A 23,115-nucleotide genomic window follows, 5' to 3' on the forward strand; every position below is an offset into this window, starting at 1 on the left:
GGTCTGTTCTAAAAGTGGATTCCCAGAACAACAACTCAGTCCAGAGGAGGCTTTGGTAATTTTGAGAAGGTCAATCTGACAAAAAGACAGGCAGTGGTAAGGTAAAACCAGCCAAAAACATGTTACATGACCAAAGGCGAATTGATAACCTTTCTAAGTGACATTCACATCATAGAGATGGTATCCTTTTTCTACCCATTTACCCATCCTCTTGTGAACCATCTCAAAGTTACACTCATCTGTCCAGCGGGGAAAAATCTCCAACTTCCCACAAGCTCAACTTTGATGCTGTTCCCAAATACATGTACTACGTGATTCCCAGTAGGAACAATCAATGGTAAAATGGTTGATGACCATAGTGGTGAAATTGCCGGAGAGGTGTTTTCAAACATTATAAATAAGAAATGAAAAACCCCAACCCATATGAGGTATGGATAGCATGATCAAAAAGTTGAATTGTTTACAGTGCAACAACTGCAAATTTACCCCACTTAGATTATGCGCAGCATACATTGAGGGGGCGGTCGACGATACAGTGGACAATAATGTGACGGAGGCGGTGGAAATCAACCAAGAACATAACTGGCGGCATGATTATTACTTTTCATGTTTGTAGAGGTATGTCCTGATGGGTATAAACAAGCTTTCAAGAAGTTATTCTCACATCTTTTGAGATATTGATGAATGTCGTAGACAGGTGGCCATTCTTCACCCAGTATTGAGAAATTACGCCTTTCTGGTTAGAAGCTGGTATAGTATTTTTTACAAATAACAGGAAAATATGACAAGCTTCTGTCAGAAATGTCAATGAGGAAACAGATAATGATAAACATCTCAACCAACTATTTCTCATAATGATAGGTTACTCTGGCTTGAATGTGCAATTTCCACAGTACTCCAATGTTTATGCCTCCTTAGCTGTCCGTCCCATTGTTTCTCAGTTGGCTCTGTGTGATGGAGCTCATGAAATGTTGCATGCATAGCTTCCTGTTCTAGGGAAAACTCAGACAAATCTATTTCAAACTTTCAGTGCTGGACAAACCACGGAAATCACGAAATAATGTGACCTTCTTACATTTCTCAGGTCACCAGTGAGATAAATAGATTTTGGCTGCATATGGTCATGTCAAGACTCATACAAACTCAAAATGAGACAACAAAATGATAAAACAGTACATTTTCAAATGAATAAATCAAGATGCAATGGGATTGAGACACATGTCCGGTTGGCATTTCTAAGGATATGTGCATTTAAAGCTGACGTGGTATTTTGTTCATATTAGTGTTGGAATGGCCAGTATGTGCTTTTTTGCTTTGAGAGGAATTCCGTTTGCCAATCCTCCAAAACACCTTTTACCTTCTATTCAAATATCGGCAACACCTGACTTCAGACAGACATCACTAAATGACATGTACAGAATGTCCCAAAATATATCAGCAGTATGCAGGTATGTGGATATTGTGTTTGTTTCCCAGTCTAAAAATTCTATGATAAGATTCTATTTTTGGCAAAATGAACTGAGGTAGACACTGGAGATATGAAAATACAGAAGAATTTTGAAGTTTAAAGGTTCTGACAATCTCAACCAAAGTTTGATAGAAATACTAATACATCATTGTTACCCCAGTACGCATTTCATTACTGGACATTGGGCCAATTCAAACTGGAATTGACTTGATGTGGGTGTTTTAAAAAGATACCTGATGGCATTACTGACAGGACATCATGTTAGATAGGTAATGGAGTGGGAGTGAAGATTCTTAGTGTTCATTCTAGTTTTTTCTGCTGCTTCTAGCAGGAAGCAATGATAAGCGATCAGCAGAACCACTGCTTGAGTAACTCGACACTGCTTTTAGTTAACAGGTGCCCATTGATTTAAGTTAAGATATCTGCTCAATACACTGTTGCTTATAGCAAGAATGACTAAGAATGTGATAGTAGTACTACAGCATCTCATCTTGCACTAGGTATCAATTCTGACAATAGGAGGCTTTTACAACATTAATCGGTTCCTATCCAATGGCTATCGCTCCTATTAGCTGGGTGTTCCTGGATTTTTGTCACAAAATTCTTGCCTTAAATGGTCATGTCCCAAGCACGCACACAAAAGAACGAACCATTCCACCATCAAGAAGGATACTTACTTATTGGTCTGCATTCATAAATATCACAGCATCTTCCCGGCACTCCGGTATTCCTGCTCGTCACTACTTTATTGTATCCCGCTGAACACACAGGATTCAAACATTCCAAGTAGTTGCAAACACATTTGGCAGCCGACGGGCAACATTCACCAGGTAAAATGTTGCCCCCGATAGCTTTAGAATCCGACGGACATCTTGGAGCAAAGACGACCTGACAGCGTATGTCGGCACATGGATCAATCTCTTCCTCTGTAAAGATAGAATTTGTAGATTTGGTAAACTTCTTGATTTTGGAAATGTTGCAGGTGAGCATATTACAAATCGTGGTGAGAACAACAAAACTAGCAAATAACAAGAAAATATTCTAATTCTTCTTCTTCTTCTTCTTCTTCTTCTTAATCTTCTTCATCATCATAATCAGCCAAATCTGGATAAATACATAAATTCCATTCTTGTATTACCGTCTTGCTGGCCTGTTCATACACATTGTCACTTTCTTATAAACTGATAGCACTATAATGATGCGTCCAGACACTATAAAGACACTAATGGAGTCTGAAAGGCAACTGGCCTTGTTATCCATCTTAAACATGTTTAAGGAGATTTACTTTTGGCTGTCTTGCTCCTTACTAGAAGGAGGAATGCTAGACATTGACGAAATCAAAGGTTCTAATACCTTCGTGTTCACACCCCAGATTTAACTTGTCTTTTACTATGTATCGATGCATACAATTGATGTGACACTGACAGTCAAAATAAAGTGGTTTCATGTGACACATCACACAAAATTTGGTAGCAATATATATATGAATATCTCAGTCACCACACTGATGGGAGTGGTATCCAAAATGAAGCTCATTACTTAAGCTTTTACATGAGCACGTAGATAGATAATTCACAAGTCTCAAAAGTAATTTACCACCTGTTACTGCGTGATGAGTTGCATTGTAGATGGCGATGGGTTTCTGTCAAATCTAAACTGAATGCAGCTGGAGCATAAACCATTCTTGACAGTGTGAAATCATGCTTGTTTACCTTAGAAACTGGAATGTTTTACCTTGGAAACCACAAGGTGTGTTTCAGAAGAAACACCAACAACTTCCTGTTCCAGCGTCATTCAGTTTGATGAATGAGTGTGGTATCGCAGGAGTAATCATAAACTTCACAGGTTACATACTGATAATATATCCTTCACCACGTTTCATAGTTTACACTTTATTAATGTTTATAAGATCATACACAGCAGAACAAAAAACTTCTTTGATCTTCTCAAAGGCAGACGAGTTCAATTAAGTTAACAAGTGAAAAAAGAACAGCTCTAGTTTACCAAATCCTATTAAATGTTAACTTTAGTCACTTAAGTGAAACCATTACTGGTACATGTACAATAAATTGACTCTTTTGCCAACTAATTTTAAAGTCTAGTAGCTTCAAGGTATTTCAAATACGTGCGAAATTTCCTAGCAGGTCCATGTTTTTAGTTTAAGCGGGTCATAGTTTTCAGTTATTTATTACAGTGAAGCCACTGCGATATTTCAAGTAACAAAGCATAACAACAAACTTCAATTGTGACAAATTCTTTAGGGTCACTGGGTAATTCAACAGTCTTCCTTACACTCACCCAATCCTGATATCTATATTGATAGCTTTGGCCTAACCTAATTGTCCGCTTCCTCAGGTGAGATCAGTCACGTTTTTAAAGAAATGTCAGTAGTAAAGAATATGTGCCTCATTTTTTACCCTCTGAAACACTGTACCTCATTGCAACACAAAAACTGCACCAATTTTGTGTTGCAACCACAACTACGGCTCGAGTTGGTGTTAAATATGGAAGTGGTCAAAAAGTAGTTTCAGGGTGTTTAGAATAGAAGTTGATACCTCACTGTCACTATTAGATGTCCAAACACTGCTCAAGAGGATCAGCCATTTCACCCCAAACCTCAGAGAGACACCCCCATTTTGGCCTGCATTTTAGCTCCACCCATCAAGCAGTATTTGGCCAATTGGTGAGACAACCAACATCTCCAGTTGGGTATCGCTTCGTTAAACTAATGGAAGAACACAAAAACTCAACTAAACACTTGTAATGTCTGCTAGTTATCATTGACGTCATTTGAAAGTGATCCAAGAAAGATATGACATGATTTAAAAGTGTTCCTGGTGATAATCTAAACATTGTACTTAAACGATGACAAATTCTCATAACACATCACCATGACCAAGCAATTACCATAAGAAATAGGCAACCATTTATCATCTGGGAATGCTTCAAACACATTAAATGATGATCAAAAAAAGAAAATGTGATTAAAAAACTGCAAACAAATCTTCCTTAGTTTATTTAAAGGTTAGATGTGCAAGAAAAAAGAAGTTCTGATGAATATTATGGACGTCCATTCTTGGTCACAATTTAATTTTTGTTGGTGTCTAACCTTGAAAACTACAGAAGAATCAGGGGCAGATTTTCTCCAATAAGGGGGGGGGGGGGGTGCACCACTCTGTATCCACGGCTGAGATTTCAAGAAAACCACTACATCGAGATCTGCAAGAATCATTTGATTGGTTCATTCATAACCTTCATCCTATTTCCTCCCAAAAAGCTGCAGAAAACAAATTTACCAAATTGACAGAGTTCCAATGCTGTTGGCTATAGCTAACACACGCAGGAATTTGAAGAAGGTCTCAAAGAGAGAATCAGCTACAGAGGGTATTTTCACTGAGGACAGACATTTTCACCATTACCCCAGAGACTACTCAACATTGCAATTTCTGAAAACAAAATCAGATAGTGTTCCCATTAAATTGCCAACTTCAACCGAAGTTTTAATTTCTCCAGGGAGATGGATCTAAAGATTTTGGTTGCTAGGTGCTGCTGACGTCAACAATCAACAATGCCAAGAGTATTGGTATATTGACAGTCTCTAAATCCCCAGCAACTTTGTCAACTTCATTCATGGTCTCTGACAAAGGGAATCTGATAAACATGTATGCTTTATTTATCATCCCTTCTGGCAGTTTACAATGACACATTAATTAACAGCAAAACAGAACATTAATCCTGTTCCTGTGAGTGTTTTGAGTGTTATATTGATCGATTACGCGTCAATCGCATAACCGGTCAGGGCTCGACATGGTGCCAAGCACGAAGCTGTCTACCTTCAGTTCATAAAGGAAATTCCTCCAGAGTGGATGGTTCCCAAAAACAGCAAAATCATCGAAAAAAGTCTTGTTTAGGTAACCATATCAATTTGTCATAGTGCATCAGTCCATTTGTTTCAAAGCCTTGTGTAAGAAGAGAATGCTACTTAGACCTTTCCTTTAATGATACCAGCCATGGAACATATACGATATACCCTCTTGATCAGCTTATTGAGCGCGAAAGTATCATCTACCCACACAAATGTATCAGCCCTTTCTGTCGTGCAAATGATGACACTTATGACCAGGGACAGTAACTTCAGAACTTGGAACTTTCACCTCATGACGACTATTTGCATAAAAAGGGATAAACAACCCACACAGAATGTGAAACCTTCTTTTATGTTGCTACTTTTGCATATCTTGTGAGGCGACACAGGTAATTTGTCCTGAGAGTATCTGGTCCGTTAACTTCTCCGCCCAGAGTGATAAAGAATACACAGCCCACACAGAGAACTTTCTTTTAGTCGGGGAGTGGATGCTAACGAGGAAATGTACCGTTGGTACTTTGGGGAACAATTTCTTAATGCTGTCAAGCCATCAGAGTGAAATGCCATGCTGATGAGGAAATGTACCTTTGGCATGTTTGGGAAAAATTCCTTAATGCTGTCAATCCATCAGTGTGAACTATCTCAAATCCACTAAGGATTCAGCACATATCCTATTCACCACATCACCCTTTGATATTCGATACTTTCTATGGTGTAAATTTGGTTTAAAATGGCTACACCTTTCCACAAGACAGGTTCGATCATTAGAGCAGTAGTGGTGAATATAGGAAAATAGGAATACTAAGAAAGGTACTGCATGTCAAAGCACACAAAACTGCCCACTGAAACTTTCAGGGTATGAGATTAAGAAGACCCCACTTCAGAGAAAAGTTAGTAAATCCCGGCAAGTGTAACGGGGCAGGTCAGCAGTTATTACCAGCAGTCACTGCGAAAATACTGTCACTTGGAATAGTACCCAACTTACATTAAAAACTGCCAGAATTACAGGTTATATGGCACATTACACATTTTCTTAAGTTGAATCCGGTGCAATGTCAAAACAGCACCAAACATATCTGTATTTTCATCCATGGTTGATGGCCACCACATTTGCACAGACCAAAGGAATGTCAATTTGATCAATGGATTTAGTGAGAGTTAATCGATAATAAGTCATGTTTGTCTAAGTCATCCATCATCATAAAGGTCATGCAATGTTAAAAGATTTAAGAACCAACTGTTAGAAAAGTGGTTTTGATTCATTTCCGAAGAAATGATTATGCAATTTTTTACCCCTCTTGAAGTATGCGAATCCCACTAAAACTTGGGGGTCAATCCCAATAATTCTGGCTGTATTTAGTCTATCGTGGCATCCCAAAAAAGACTGTTTCCCCCACTCTCAATTGACTACTCATTGGCTTGAACAACATGCATGGCATATATTGCAAATTACAGCAAAATGGTGCATCGCTTTCTCGATATTCTGCATCAGACTATAAACAGAGCAAAAATCAGAGAGCAACAAATGTATATTTATGTTGGATTTTTCACCATTTTCAATGCTAAATCAGATGGAAACCACTGGGAATATGAACAGTTAACTTAGCTAAGAGTATTGGAAAAATGCTGCTAATTGGCTGAATACTACCCGGAGTACATGCAAGGCAATAATTTAAGAGATTAACCGAATGTTATATGGCTGGCAACTGTGGCATCAAGAGGTTGTTAGCATGTGTAAGTGCACTGGAGTGTTGATTCTATCAAGAGGGGACTCTACTTAAACTAATGCCTGTATAACTGAAATAGTTGCATCCACCCAAAACTAACATGATTCTCAATGTGACAATCAGGCATAAGATATCTTCACCCAACATGTTTTGGTTTCCCCATGCAAAAATAACTTCCAAAGGACTGTGACTTCTCCAGACAAGATCCTAGAAGCAAATTAATGAGTAGTTTGAAATACTAGCATCCATCCCCAAAACACATGCTTCAGCAGGCTAGTGCTTTCCTTGGGGGAAGACACTTCATTTCCTGAATATGAATACAACAGCAACTCGGAATGCTTGAGATCTTCTTCAGCCTCACCAATCATCATCATTCTCCTAATCACCTGAGCGATAAACCAGAAGCAACCTCCTCAGCTCCTTGGTATCACAATCTCTCTGATATGGCTCCCCAAGGGTACAATGGAGAGACAACGGCTTAAAAGCGATAAGACCTCAATTATGCTGAAGCTGACTAGTCTGACTGGTCTGGTTTTCTGCACGGTTGCCAGAAGGGAAACTGCTTCAAAAGATGTCTTGTGCAACTTATTGGTGCAATCCCTGCAATAGGTTTTGTAGTAAAACTGAAGATTTTCTACTTGTCCACAGGACAGCCACTTTACTTCAAATAGCTTGGCAGCATAGCCTTCAGAATGGGTCCCCTCTCAAGAACAATACATAAAGAATGATCAACTTTAAAAGCAGTATCAAGAAGTAAATGACAGACTGATAATCCCGAGAGTGCAACATGGTGACTGGCAAGAATGCCATTTTGTGCGAGCTTGTAATGAATTCCTTAATATCACATTTGATAGCACTATCTCGCCATGTCAAGAGTGCATCAAGGGCTCCAAGGAAGAGATAAAGAAGAATCTCACTATCGGCAAGATATCAATGGAAATGAACTTGCTCGGTTTTATGCCACCCAATACTTTCAGCCGAATAAAAGTCTTGGGGGTTAAGGTGAGGACTGTGGAACAACACTGAAGAATGGTACCGTACTTTTTGGTCTTGGGGGAGAGGGGCAGAAGGCTCTCTGGGGGACAGAATATCACTTTTTTTGTCCCAAAAGGGTCCAATATTTGAGCCCTTTTGTTTTTCCTGATTTGTGCCAAATCATGGAAAACCTGTCTTTTGAAGATGACTGGAAGGGGCAGCTGCCCACCCTTCTACGGTCTTGCCTGGTAACTACTATATGCTGACGATTGTCCATGTGATGGTTAGTCATAATGACATTATGATTTTGATAAATGATTACATTTGGCAGCATAAACTTTGCCATTGTTTGCCTAATAATTGGCTGATTAGTGAGAAGTGTGTGACTTCACAGATGGTAGACAGTGCTATCATATTTGTTGTTTCATATCAGCCGCCTGATGTAAGCTGCTTGACATGCTAGATATTTAACCCAAGATCTAACACACAAAAAGCTGATTTGGATCAGTACCGGTAATTGTTTGGATTTGCACATTATGAAAGTATTTAAAATTTGCATAAATTTGTTTAAATTTCTCAAGGGGATCTTGTTCGGTCAATATGTCAATGTTGCCAAAGGAATCGGATTAACATGTACGTAGATCAGTCTTGCCCAGATTATTGGTTTTAACAGTTAATCCTATGCCTCATGGATAGCAAGTTCAATAGCATACGACAAGGAAAGGCACTCATTCTAATGTCAACTCTCATGATTTAATGGATTTGTGGTTTAGAATTAAGCCGAACTAGCTTGACAAATTTGATCAGGATCAGGCCGGTTAATATGGAGCTTACAATAGAAAAGCTGCTACGATGAGGGGGACGCCCTGACAAATGGCTCTGTGGAGAACACTGATAATGATGGTGCTGGACTGTCTTCATATGCAACATTTTGAACCATTATCAGGCATCAACTGCAACATCATCCACAAAAGAACTCAAGAGTAACAACCTAATAACATTATAAGGCATTCTAAACTTGTCCCAAAAATAAATAATTCATATATGTTCATATAAATATTTGCTGAAAAAACTCATGTAAAATACATAAGTGTATATTTTTTACCAATTTTTATACCGTCTGGTCTAGTACCTACAATGAATGAAAAGCAAAAAAATGTTTGGAACTTATACAGCTCAAGTGCCATAATACGGAATTATGCCATCTGTGCAAATGTACACAGCACGAATCAATATGCATAAAGTTATAAAAAGTTACCTAATGTTTTCCAATTAGCCTCGATTGGCTGTTGCTACATGATATATGGTCGCGCTTTGTCAGATCTGTAACCACCATGGCACATGGGAAAGGAGCAATTCAGCATCACGACTCTTGGAAGATGGCCTGGGATAATGGGCATTTTTTCATCCTAATAATTTGTTAGTTAGTTACAGTTCTGGTCAGAAGTAACATCCTTCTTTGTATCCCAAATACCAAATACAGTCAAACTTGATAAGATGCCCATGATCTGGTCTGCTACGAAATCCAAGCTGATTCCTTAAAACCTCACTCATATCTATCAGAGGGTATGAGTTTATTATAAATGTGATGCTGGACAGGAGACAAGGGGAATTGCTTCTGACCAGTAATTTACCAATAAATTCTGTCAATGCTATGCTACAATTTCACTTACCATTTCATTTCTATTTCATTTCATTTCTGTTCCGTTTCTTAACATCTTATTTCTTGTTTCACATATGCCCAAGTATTTCATACTTTTTATTTGATAACAATGGTTGAGAGCACTTGGATGAATTAGATTCAACAGGTAGTTGGCTTAAAGCCATATGTGATTTATTTCCAATGTTAAAATTGGGCCAACAGGTTAAAGAAGTATGCATTAAAGGGAGTCTGGAGCCAGGTAGGTCTGATTTAGGTAAAACAAAGTCGCTAATAGGGGAGGGGTCTCTCCCATCTGATAGCTCATCAAAACTATTCATACTTATGCAAGAAATACATTTGATGATGAATCAATCTCGACCCTGGCCTCTAACTGTGCATAGTTGTCACCTGAAACTGGCCCATTTGACCCGCTGGCTCCTGTGTATAGTCGTCCTTTAATTCATAAATAATATGCTCAAGACATGATAAGATTCAACATAGTGCCAGCCATAAGATGTACCTTTGATGCTGAATGTTCCTATTCTTAAACTAAGTTTCATAAGGAAAACACTATACCTACTCTTGGTGAGCTGTATCAGGGTCTTAGGTTGACCCTTGTACACTGTATTCAGTTTTATGTCCATTCCCAACCTTTAGGTGAGAACTGAATGCATAATGTTGATGACCTTTCATTGTGCCATATTGCAGATTATTAGATGAGGGGACAAGAAGAATATCATTTTTCAAGGACCCCTCCATGTTGAAGGCGGGCACTCTAAAAATACTGTACAAATATTGCCGTCCTTTCTCAATGGGTGTCTGAAGAGCTTGTCCTCAACTGAACTCTTGATTAATGCGATCAGGTTCAACAATAAAAGATTTTATCAAAGTTTTAGGACACCTGACACAATGTCCCCAACAATTCTGAAACAGTAAATATTTTGCCAGAAATTCTAACCTCATTTAAGTCTTTGTTTGAACCCTGAATTTATTGTTTTTTCATCCCACATAGTTTTGAACAAAATATGATATCGCACTCCAGTGCATTCCATTCCGAAGTCCATTTTCTTTGTGACGGCAAGATCGATTACCCGAAAAGTACATTACTTCTGATAGAAAACCTTGGTTCCCCATTGGCTACAGATAGGGAAGTTGTTTTATACAATCCAAATCTCAAAGTGCGTAAGTATTTTCAATGACGTAGATTGCATTCTTCGCATCGCTTAGCTAATTGACAAAGAAATGCACAGATGTTAATGTTTTGATTAAAATGCAGACTATTCAGAATCATTTTCTTTTGACCTTATTATCGCAAGTGCCTCATACTTTGGATATGTTTGTTCAAGTTGAAAATTAATGACATTGTTCTTTCAATATGCTTGCAACCAGCAAGGATAAATCCTACTATCTTACAGCATGATTTCGTTCCAAAGGAATGTCTTCCATCCTTGTAGACAACAAACCTAACAGGTCAAAAATCAATGACATTATGAATTAATTCAAGATTTTAACCCCCGATAAACCGATAAATCTCAGACTGATAATTTTTTGTTCTTCTCAGAATTGGGTCATTATGTTCTTTTGGGCTGGTGTTCGCACCAATACAAATATGCACCGATCACTCATCATCTGATGATTCACCGATTCCTTGTCGATTTCTCACAGACTTACTCGATGGATTTGACCCACCAAGTTCATATGGCACCCAATAAACAAATTAATTTCATCACTATGAGGTATGAAGTTCATGAGTGGGCGTCTAAGTGCCCATTAACCCTGCCTAACCACACTTGACAAGCCAACACAACTTATCATGAATCCGCATGATCAAGTATCATAACTTTTTGGAATGCTCTCTAGCATTCCGGAAATTGAAGAGACAACCACAAACCCCAAAACAATCTATTTTTAGCAACCACCCGCACATATTTCATCACATAGTGAAATTTTGTATTGAATAGGTTGTCTAAACAATGCTTTGTTGACCTGTCTGAAAGAGAGGTATGTTTTATGCATAACTTCTTTTTTATTGAAAAAATGGTATTTGCCCATCCCCAAACACATTTCACTATGATCAGCAATGTAAATGTTATCAAGTTTCTTCCAACCAAAAGTATTTCATGAGGTTTTACGTAAAAACTACCGAAAACACTATTCTGTTCTTTCATGCTCTGCATCAGAAACCTGAGCCAAAGCGCCATGAATCCCAATGGAAATATCAAGTTGTGATATCATGAAGTAAGTGACGAGCACATCTCCTGTTACACAGAGGAGTAATACGAGATAGCTTCTGTCAAGATAAAGAACATCTCTTTCCAACTAGAAGCGGCTGGATGCTGTGGAAGAGAGTGGTAGCCTCTTTTTATTCCAAGTGTTTCAAAACAGATACATACTCTAGTTTAACGATCAAATGCGATGACAGATGCTCCGTGACGGCTTATGTAGCTCACCAGGTGAGCTAAAAAACAATTTCCCGCAATTTCCAATGAGTGCGTTCTGCTTTGAATGATATATTTTCCTGGAGACCCCACATGAAAATGATGATGGGTTAATCATCAAAGGTCTGTGGTTCCCCTAACTGGGCAAACACATTATGTGCTATGTTTACCAATTACGATGAGACAGAATGACCAATCAAAGTTATTATGTGCTAAATTGGTAGACAGGAGAGGAATCTAATTTGGTGACACATTGGCCCTATATTGGTCACTGTAATGACCTTAGTTAGTGGCGAGTAACTGGTATAACCCATGCTGCCATTATCAATCATTATTGCAATAAAAGCCACAGATTGGCGTGTATATACATCAGTCATTCAAGTTCGGCGTTTTTCCAGGGCATGACAAAAATTAATTTTTTTCTCATGAGAATGAAATGTACTGGCGCCTTAATGATGATATACTGGCACAAATTTGGATCTGGATAATGAGGATGTCTAAGCATTGTCTTGATTGAATTTTTGTAAAGGGAGGAGGATTTTTGAACTGGTGTATTAACATCGAGTGATACAAATACATATCTGGGTCTCACGACCATTACATCAACTGTAATAAACCCCCTCCCGCCAGCTATTTTTCCTTATCAGTGTCATTCCACATGCTCATCGCATAAAATATCTCCATATCAAGACAAACCTCCTTTCAGTAACCCCACAAAGCATTAGGATACACCACCCTTCTCTGTACATTGCACTGCTTTTAGCTTTATGTTTCCAATAATGGGAGGCCATGATTTGCCGGTCCCCATTGTCATACATCACATCGCTTAAATAACAGCGGGGATATTATCTATGGCCAGAGAGGTTTGTCAGATGACAACAACATGAGCCAGTTTATATAATAGCCTGAAGACATCTTTCTTTTTCCATTTTAGTACTGTCTCAACCTTGTAATGCAAAGCTAAAGTTGGTGAATTATTTCTCTAGATTATGAGTACACTAATAATCGCCCTTAATGATTTAAAAGATGTCAGAAAACCACACCAGCAAGTGACCAGTTTTGTGTTGGATTTAGTGGTCATTCAACTTTAATGGAACGTTAAAGGGACTACAACAGCAGTCATAGGGAATAAGGGGACTTTCATGGCAATAGTAGAGAGTAAAGGGACTATAGCGACAATAGTAGAGAACTTAGAGTATCACTGGGTCCATGGTACCATCTGATGGAATTGCACCTACTGAACCCCGTCTTGAGGTCACATCACAAAATATTCACCAACTTTCCATTGTTTGAGGCAGGAAAGACTTAGGAAAAGACTACCTCTTAAAGACAGAGACAATTTTTATACCCTCGGTCAAAGGGCTTTATCCTTCCATCAAAAACATTCGAAAATATCCATCAACTTTCAATTGTTAGAGGGAGAAAAGGCTTGTAGCGATTAGGGAAAGGCCACTGCTTGATCATTCTTAAACCCAAACAATGTTTATATCCTGGTTTAAAGACCCTTATCCTCCCATCAAAACCAGCTGATGAGATATTAGGTTTCCTTAGTCATTTGAATGGACCCTTAAATTCCCTGTAATGAGGGATAAGCAGAAAGCCACCTTTTCACCTGTTGTTTTGTCAGGGTCTAAATGGCTTAGTAAGGGTTGTTTTAGTTGCAAATCACCCCCACTGAGGCTATTACCATGTTGTGACACAGTTAAGCCCTTGCCTTTTCCTGTTTTTCGTTTGTCCAGGGGTTAGAACTTTTTTTTTTCATGTCACCTTACTCAGTTTTTCGCAAGTGTCTTATTTCGTGAAAACTTTTAGAATAGCACCAAAACTTCAACTGTTATGCGTTTAAAACCAATAAATTTCCATTGAACTTTTAAGCAGCATATGCAATAATGCCAATTGAAAATAAGCAAATTATTCACTTTTTAACTCTGTGAACCTATATTGCAACTGAATTTTCTGAACCATCTAAGCATTTTGAAAACATGCCCTCTTGCAGCAAAACAAAACTGGACATGGATCGTGGAAACTCAGACTTAGCTTTTTACAAACTTGTTTCCTTCAGTGAACTAAAAGCACCCAGTAAATGGCTCCGTTTTACCCTCATGCAAGTTTACCTTAGGGATTTTACCCCCATTAGTCTGCTTGTAGAATTTGAGGGGGACGTGTCGCCTCATTTCTAATCATGCCTTGATAATCGTATCAACTATTATAAAACTGTGGTCAGGTTGACTAGAAGGGGGTAGGGTTTTTTGCTAAGTACATATAAAACATTTTGAAACTCCGTGCACAGAAATGCAGCCTGATACCAACAGTCAGAGAAAGGGAGGGGGGGCCATGGTGCTTTTTAGGGTCAATATATATATCCTACAATTCAAGGACACAGTTTTAAAGATTTTCTACAAATAACGCAGGGGGAGTCTCCAGGAGCAAAGCCTCCTTGATTCATCAGATCCTCTGTAAAAGAACTCTGAAATGGGATCATTTTAGCATTGGGGGAATACCCAGGAGGAACATTTTAAAGTTAACAAGCAACTGAGAACTAACCAACAAAAAAATCCTCACCAGAAGAGGTTCACAAGTTCCATCAAGCACATATAAACAGTACATAGTTGTTGCAATTCAATGGGCTAGATTTTCACTTGTGATTTTGCCAACAACTATCGGGGACTTGATCCACTTGCCTCTAATTTCATCAAATTATCCTCTCAGCTTGGGCCCCTAGCCAACATTTCACAACTTTTTGTGCAATATCAAACAACTGCAGTTTGATCAACAAAGTGATCTGTACAATTACTACAATGTACTGAAGATCTAATGATATTATTTATAAATTTAAAGTATCAACCTATATTTCTTTCCAAATGATAAGTGGTGTAAGTGTAATTTTGGGTATAAATGACCTGGTTTAGTAGCCTGATGCAGGTATTTGGAATAAAACATTGTTCTGAAATGCTTTTGCGTTATTTGTTTCATTGGCATTGCCCAACACGATATTGCACTCATTGATGCAACAGGGTTGGTCTGCTAAGAGTACTGGTCTGGCAACTTTACTGTTGTTATGAACAACTCTTACATTTCGCCATGCACATAAATTTAAGTATATAGACCTTTTTTACAACACCTTGCCAATAAAACTGATGACCACAAATTGAAAAAAGGTTTTCCTAAATTCTGTCTCATGCATTTAAACAAACTTATTTTATCAATGAACTTTCTACTATGTTCATGAGTAGTCGGCACTATCATAACATTACACTGGATTATGAGTTGGTTTTGGTAGTTCTAAATGTAGCAGAGCAAGCGTGACAAAGAGACATTATTACACTCAAGATGACTAGTACTAGTAGGGCATGAAAGGCTGGCCGGGTAAGATGATTTGAAATTATTCGAAACACAAGCAAACTGTCACAAACAAAGAAATCAAAAGGTTTGCAGTTATTTGAGATAAAGAATCTTGTAACAATTTCTCTTAACAATATCATGTCAATGCCTTAAAACCTCAACGAGGACCAACTGTGACTTTCAAGATAGGACTGAAAAGCCTTCTATCTGGAGGTTAACGCTGCTGGTCTGACACACAATTTGGCCCGGGTTTGAAGTCAAGGGAGAACTTGAAATGATAATAGATATTAGTATTTCTCTGGATGTGCTGGTGTGCATGGGATAAATTCCTGGTTCTTCACATCCTTTGATTGAGACTTGAAACCACTGTACATGTATCACCGATTCCTTGTGTTTCTGAGTGCCTTTTGAACAGGCTAAATGAGTAACCTGCATGGTATAATTGACTAAAAGTTCTCCAAATATGGCAAAGAACCCAAATGGACCACAAAACTGAAAATGAAGATGCGGATAATGATGGTGGTGATGATGGTGATATTGCAGAAGTACTGCTGTCAGAAAGTATTTAAGTCTGAAGTACAGTAGAACCCTTGGGTCTCTTAGGACTGACAAGTGCTGTCCTTAATAGAGATGTGTCCTGATTAGAGAGGTCAAATTGAATGGAAACAACCACTTTGGGAACAAAACTGGTGTCCTTAATAGAGAGGTGTCCGCTAAGGGAGGTTCCACTGTACCTGAACGGCATACTGTACTGTTCCATACTGTACTGTTCCGGCTTATTAGAAAAAACTTATGTAATTGTTTAATGCAAAGCAGCTGCTTTTCATTGAACTCATGCAATGATCTGATAATTAAAACCTTAAATCAAATAGAGAGAGCCAGCCAACAGTATTGGTACCAGTCACCAAAAGGACCTCAATTCAGTGGACAAATTTCATGACCACATGAGCATACAGTTTGTGTCTTCAAGAACAAGGACCAAAAATGTCTGTACTTAGTTTATACATGGCACCCTTGTCAAAATATTGTTACCATTTTGCATTTGTGAGGTGTCTACATAAAATACTAACAGACTTTAAAATCCACTTTGCACCTTGACAAATACCAGGCATGTAGGAATGCCATCACTCTGAGGACAGAAATCAATGCTTAATAACTGAAAAACCAGAAGTTATTCAGTTGCTACATTGACTTGGTGGACCGTCTTTTAATAAAGCCTCACCCCAACTTGAGTTGTGACATTGTCTCTACAATGCAAATGAACAAAAAAAACTGATAATCTGTCAGTCTATTGAGTTGTGACACAAAAATAAACGATATGTACTTTGAAAATGGTTAGATGCAGGGATATTATTGCCAATCCACCAATTGTGCTGGAGCTTATCCAAGTTTCTGTGACATTTTAAAAGCTAGAATAGAGACAGGGGCCAACTGGATGCAGGTCAATCAGATATTAGAAGGTAGAATATCAATGAGTGCAGAAAATTTAAAAACCTCAGGCAGTCCAGTTATATTCCTATACAATCACTGCCTAACATGATATATCTGACATTTCCATTTAATGACTTCATAATGCAATTAGCCAACAATAATTCCATCAATCATGTCTGCCAGTAATTAGTGGTTCCCAACAGTCAACCACAAACTACAGCAAACCGTCTATAAAGCATAACATAACACTTTTTATTTTCCCAATGTTCTCAAGGCCTATATGTGACATTCTCATTCACTTTTTTCAATTGTCCATTCACGATTTCAGAGTTATTAATTCATTTCAATAAAATGGCTACACATGTATGACCTACATTTCACATGAAATATCATTTATCAATATGGCCCTTTGTGCGTGGAAAGGTAGTTACCATGTATGGACTCATGTTTCGTCTGTAAAATCTTATGTTTCGTCTATGATTGTGACTTTGTGATAATGCAAGAATGATAACAAAAAACACATTAATAAGATATCAATTTAACATAATCATATGTGTGTCAACCAGGTATCAAAAATATCATTACATTTCTTACTGTAGGCCTATATATGTATGTATTAATGTACTAGGTACTAGGTGTACTAGGGACTATAGCTATATACAGTAGAACCTCTCTATCAAGGACACTCCTGGGACTGACAAATGCTGTCCTTGATAGGGAGGTATCCTTATTAGAGAGCCTGGTCAGAATGAATGAAGACAACCAATTTGGGACCAAAAAGTGTCCTTAATGGAGGGGTGTCCTTAATAGAGAGGTGTCCACTAAGGGAAGTTCCACTGTATATACTAGGCAGGGATGCATTCAGTGTCCCAAACTACCACCAAAACTAAGTGCAATTGGGCAGTAACCTGACCTGGCAGACCTGGAACACTTTTGATCTACCTGTTCGAATATACATATGCCTTATTGGGGACTAAACCTCCTGCTACACCAGCCTGAGGGACACAAAATAATTTAATTTTGACTTGGTTGAATCCACTTACTCTACAAGCACGCTTGTCTAGGCTGAGGGAATTAATGACCTGCTGTGAGGGTTCGTTAAGAAGACATAGAGTTAAAGCAAAACGCAAAGAATGGCAGGCAATAATTAAATTAAGGGTTTACCTAGAATATTAGAAATCACGTCTGTCCTGTTTTCAGGTTTGAAGTCCTTCGGTTTGCAAACTCCAAATAAAGTATCCAGAGACTGTATAGATCCAAAGCATACTAGCCCGTCGGCGCAGCGTCCGAAGGCATCGAATGGACCCCCGCACGTGTCGTTCTCCATCCTCGCGCACACATGGCAGCATCTGCACTGGTCCAGGATAATGTCTCCTGGACAATCAACCGGTTTCTCGCAAAGCGTTGTGTCACAGTCATTACAAACTAGCTGACCACGGACTGCACCCCCATGAAGGCCGCACAAGAACACGAACACAAGAAATCCATAAATCTGACAGTCCATAGCTAACGGTTATGCTGCGTCTGAGATTAGCTGCACGTGCCTCCCGCGTTAAATTTGAGATCTGAGATTGTGACTGCGTCGCACCACTGTCCGCTATTTCTAAACATTTCAAGCGAATTTTGAGAGTTCCCGCTGTCGTAGATCAAAGTGATGAGGTGACCTCTCTAACACTTCCAATCTAAGCGCTGTATCAAGTATTGCAAACCCTTGACGACATCCGACGTTTACCCCTTTATGACAGGCACAAGACTGAAAGCCGTCTGCTCGCCACATTACACATAAAAGCAATCGCTATCATAGATAGAGGGCGCGGACTTATGAAAATGTCCAAATTTCGAAATAACAGTTCGTAAGTGCTACCGTCTGTTGCAAATTGTGACTAACTAAATAAGTAATGTTAAGTTACGAGATGAGAATGTGTCCATAGGAAAACCACTTCAATCAAAAGTTATAGTCAAACGTGTACTATATATAGTGTAAAAACCGTTGTTGGTAGAATGTTCATGTTAATTATTACTGATACGTCTCACAACCGCAATCTCACTGTATATATTATACCCGTTTCTTTAGCCTACAAAATACCAGAAGGAATGACAGACGGCAGCCTCTCTAGACTCCTGGGGCAGTCCATTTCGTCATCCTGGTAGTCTCTTCTTATTATCGGCGAAAGAACGAGGTGCCCCGGAGGCGGAGTGGCAGCCTTTGGACCATCAGGTGACACTACACTCCGGACGCAGTCAGTGGACCTGCCTCGTCCCTTGCCCAAAGTAAGGGAGATTGATGAAGTAATGGACTACCTCAGGGGTCCATCATGAACCTTTTGAACGATTTGCCTTTAACCTGAAGATGATGAATACATCTCTTTTGATATTTTCATGGAATTTTGCTTTTCTTATGACGTATATGCAACGTGGATTGTGTTCAAAGATATAAAGAAGAAGAAATGATGACACTTAATGTATCGTCAAGGATTTGCTTAAATTAGTCGCTTTTAGAACATGCACCGCAGGGCAACATAAATCATGTGGTAGCGGTGAAACCTTAGAGATGACGAAATCAAGCAGTGTGATCGTCCTCTATGTTTTTATGGCATTTCTAACATCATTTTTGGACAATCCGGACGCAAGTAAACCAAAAGGTACGTAAATTTATCAGTTCCTTCTATCCCATGCTTCTTTTCAGGTTGCAGCACTACATAATTATATATGTTTCCGCTGCCAGTATCATGGAATAAAGTTAGCAATATAAGTTTGGCTTAAGCAATTTGGAAACCTTGGCAACTCTTAACGGGTTTCGATCCTTAACGTATCACGCTTTCTATCTCTACTGTTCCTCTATTTTAGTTTGCAATACCTCGGTCAAGGGCGACGTCTTTCTCTTGGTGGACATCACGAATAACTTGGCCAACGCGGGACAAGGAGTCAGCAACTTCATTCAATTCTTGAAGGCATTGATCAACAGGCTAACAGTTGGCGGAAAGGCCATACGTATAGGAATCATTTTCTACGATGACAGAACCATTCTGGTGTCCAACCTGACCTATAATGTTTCAGAAATTCAACAGAAAATCGCCGGAATGCAGAGTGATAGAGATCCCGAGTCGTCCAATTTGTACCAAGCGCTAAAATTTCTATTATACAAGTAAACAAATACAGTAAACTCCTAAAATTTCGCGAACATTTCATATTCGCGGATTTCGCGCATAATCTGGATTCGCAAAAATAAAAATCACGAAAATATTTCTTAATTTTTAATCTCCAAATTCGTGGGCGCGCGTATGACTGTAGACTGCATGACCGTCTCTGCATGACATGTCATCATTTCTGTCGGCCTCGTTTGTAGAGACTCCACTTTACCCTCACACTGACACTGTATGAGAGGAGGTGTCCAAAATCCAGATATCGGAGGATGACTTTTATCAATCACTGTCACTGTATCAAAATCTAGGTCCAGTTTCGGCCGCCTTTTTCAGTAATTATCTCACTCTATTATTTTTTTGGATTGTTTCTAGGGGATTCAAGAAGAAGGTTGGTTCCAGACCAGTACCTCGCATTGGCCTGATCATCTCAAGCGAATGGCCAAATGTAGACGACGTGGACAAAGACGCTGTCCTGAAGTTGAAAAGTATGGGGGTCAGGCTTCTCTATGCCGGTGACAAAGGAAAAGACACCATGACTAACTTCGTCTCCAAGCCGGCGAAAGAAAATATGTTCTTTCTGAGCCAGTATGGTATTGATGCGATCCAGAGCGCTTCGGTTATTGCTTCGAAAATATGTGGACGACTGGCGAAGTTTCAGTCAAAAAGGACAACTGAGACCTCGTCAGTTGGGGCACCTTCATCATCAGCTGAGACGCCCAGTACATCATCAGCAACTGCGACAAATATACCACCAACTTGGGCGACAGGTACATCATCAATTACTGGGAGGACATATACATCATCAACTGAGATGCCTTTCTCTGCAACCGGTAGGTCAAAATGATGCGTAAATCGTCGGTTACGAACCATACTAGCGTATCACTCATCGTTGTACAGCTTTTTCGTCAGGTCAGGTGTCTGACAGAGTGAAAAGTTAAGTCAATGAGGTCTCATCTATCTGTTGTTGAAGCAGTCATATAGCCCTCCGACTTTTGCTAGGGGAGACAAAAAAACAGTACTTCTACTTACATCCCTCTAATACATATACTTTGAAATGTCTAGCCCCTGTCAGTGTTACGATATCACCGCGAGGAAAGAAACCCATTTCTCATGCTCCCGACGAAAGGACGCTTGTAACACCCACACCGGAGGCAGTCAACAAGAGCCAAAAGAAACCAGTTATTTCTCCTGATTCTCTTGACGGAAAATTGTTTGTAACATCCTCAACCCGAGAAGGCGACAAGAGCCCCAAGAAACACAATTCCCGATATGATTCTCCAGAAATGGCGTTCGAACCAAATGACCAGACCGTCAAAGCAAGAATGATGGAAGTGAAAGCACAGGTGCGCTTTTTATTTCCTTACCCAGTGACAACGAGGCATCAGCACCGTCCACATCAAGCATAAAAACCGTACCGGATTATTTTTTGTTAAACTCCTACAGAAATGTACGTCATCATATACGAAAAAAAAGAGGGAGGAGAGAATTAACACCGGGTCTGCATAGACTCGTTGATCAAATCCATTGGCAAAAACGACGTTTTTCGGCTACAAATATCTCAGAATTTTATTTTTGCTCTCAGTCTCCTGACGCATCTGGGTGTTTCGCCTCAAAATTTTGTTCCCCTGTCAGACGGCCAAAGGGTGTTATAGCGAGTGGATGTGTAAAAAGAGTAAAAGTAGCAAGTCCAAGGACGAACAGCACCGAAAACTTGAATTACAGTTGGCCGTCGAAACCGTCTCAATCTATACCTCTCATTTATTTCAGATGGGTTTTCTGCCAAATGCCTTGAAAGTATTCGCTCGTCGTCCTGCCGAATTCAAAACATTTTTCAACCATCACGATACTTTGATGGCTGACGGAAAGGGTAAGCTAGGTATCATAGGTAACTGACTTACTGATGGAGACTGAGAAAGAGCAGTGTCCCTATAGTGCTGAAATTATGTTCTGAATATCTTCATAGCTCAAACAAGGTTGTCATATTTTATCCCACTTCATATTATTATTAAACAAGCTGTCACAAATTTTCAGTGTTTTGGATGTGATACAAATTGGACTGCTCAGGTCAGCCTTCGATCCCAACAGTTTCGTCCGGATCGTCTGCCAAAGTTCATGTCTTGGGACCCTCAGAATTGTGAAGAAGTCTCATTTTAATTTCAGGCAACTTGACGAAGACGGATAAGGAAATGATAGCTATTGCTACTGGTGCTGCTAACAAGTGCGTTTACTGCGTAATTCAACACAGTGCGATGCACCGGAACTACTCGAAGAACCCGCTACTGGCGGAGCAGGTAAGGACATTGACAATCTCATCAGAAACACATATTGACCCTCAATATATTGACATACAACGGGCGTCAATATGGGCGGAGGCTACGGAGGCGATACCGCTGGAAGTTCAGTATGCAACTAGACGTGGCATAGCACCGACTCAGTACTCACTCCTTCGGAACGCTGTCCCAAGGACTCCGCACAGTAGGTTGTCCTTACAGAAGAAATAGTCCGGACACAGTGGATCGGCGTCTTCCCTTACTAAAGGAAGAAGACTGCCTCTAGTCTAGGTGCTTGAAAGAGCAAGATAATGCTCGGAGAGCTTGAGAACTATCCGGTGCGGTCGTTCGCTACGCTGCGCGTGACCTTGCCAATGACGTTTGTCTCAAATCCATGTTATAATAGTTGTGCAATGACTTAGTATTGCCATCTTCCCGGACAGCTGTCGTCGTTAGGCATGTCGTTAGCTCCTGCGTATGAGCCAGTTGCCTCAGCAGACTCCTTTGATTTCATTACAGATTGCAACAAATTGGAAGCAAGCAGAACTAAACAGTCGTCAAAAGTCTATCCTTCGCTTTGCCATGGCCGTATGTCATACAGAGACCATAACGGAGAAACATTTTAAGGATTTAGAGAAGCATGGGCTGACGAAAGAGGATGCGTGGGACATCGGAGCAATTACAGCCTTCTACTCCATGGAGAATAGGATAGCTCTTGTAGCAAATGTTAAGCCGAATAGGGAGTTCTATGCAATGGGGCGGGGTATAAAGTCAACCTGATGGTGGTTCTGGTTAGACTAATGACTAATGACTA

At 39.5% G+C, this 23,115-nt stretch overlaps 2 protein-coding genes across 7 annotated transcripts in view; one reads left to right on the forward strand and one right to left on the reverse strand.

Annotated features, from left to right (window-relative positions):
• LOC135485572 (cysteine-rich motor neuron 1 protein-like) overlaps positions 1-18,649 on the reverse strand; it is a 47,403-nt gene extending 28,754 nt beyond the window's left edge. For all 6 annotated transcript variants that reach the window (XM_064767732.1, XM_064767729.1, XM_064767731.1 and 3 more), the window contains exons 1-2: positions 18,053-18,649; positions 2,146-2,394 (exon numbers count right to left, since the gene is read on the reverse strand). In XM_064767732.1, the coding sequence (XP_064623802.1) occupies positions 2,146-2,394; positions 18,053-18,392 (589 nt within the window). In that variant the 5' untranslated portion in view covers positions 18,393-18,649. The remainder of the gene's footprint in view (positions 1-2,145; positions 2,395-18,052) is intronic.
• Positions 18,650-19,472: 823 nt separating this feature from the next.
• LOC135485575 (uncharacterized) lies at positions 19,473-23,112 on the forward strand. The gene is made up of 7 exons (XM_064767736.1): positions 19,473-19,530; positions 19,736-20,033; positions 20,404-20,861; positions 21,094-21,374; positions 21,799-21,898; positions 22,192-22,322; positions 22,821-23,112. Exons 1-7 carry the CDS (start codon positions 19,479-19,481, stop codon positions 23,079-23,081), a joined length of 1,581 nt encoding a protein of 526 aa, XP_064623806.1. The 5' UTR covers positions 19,473-19,478; the 3' UTR covers positions 23,082-23,112.
• The last annotated feature ends 3 nt before the right edge of the window (positions 23,113-23,115 follow it).

Source organism: Lineus longissimus, chromosome 3 (genome assembly GCF_910592395.1).
Source record: "Lineus longissimus chromosome 3, tnLinLong1.2, whole genome shotgun sequence".
Taxonomy (NCBI): domain Eukaryota; kingdom Metazoa; phylum Nemertea; class Pilidiophora; order Heteronemertea; family Lineidae; genus Lineus; species Lineus longissimus.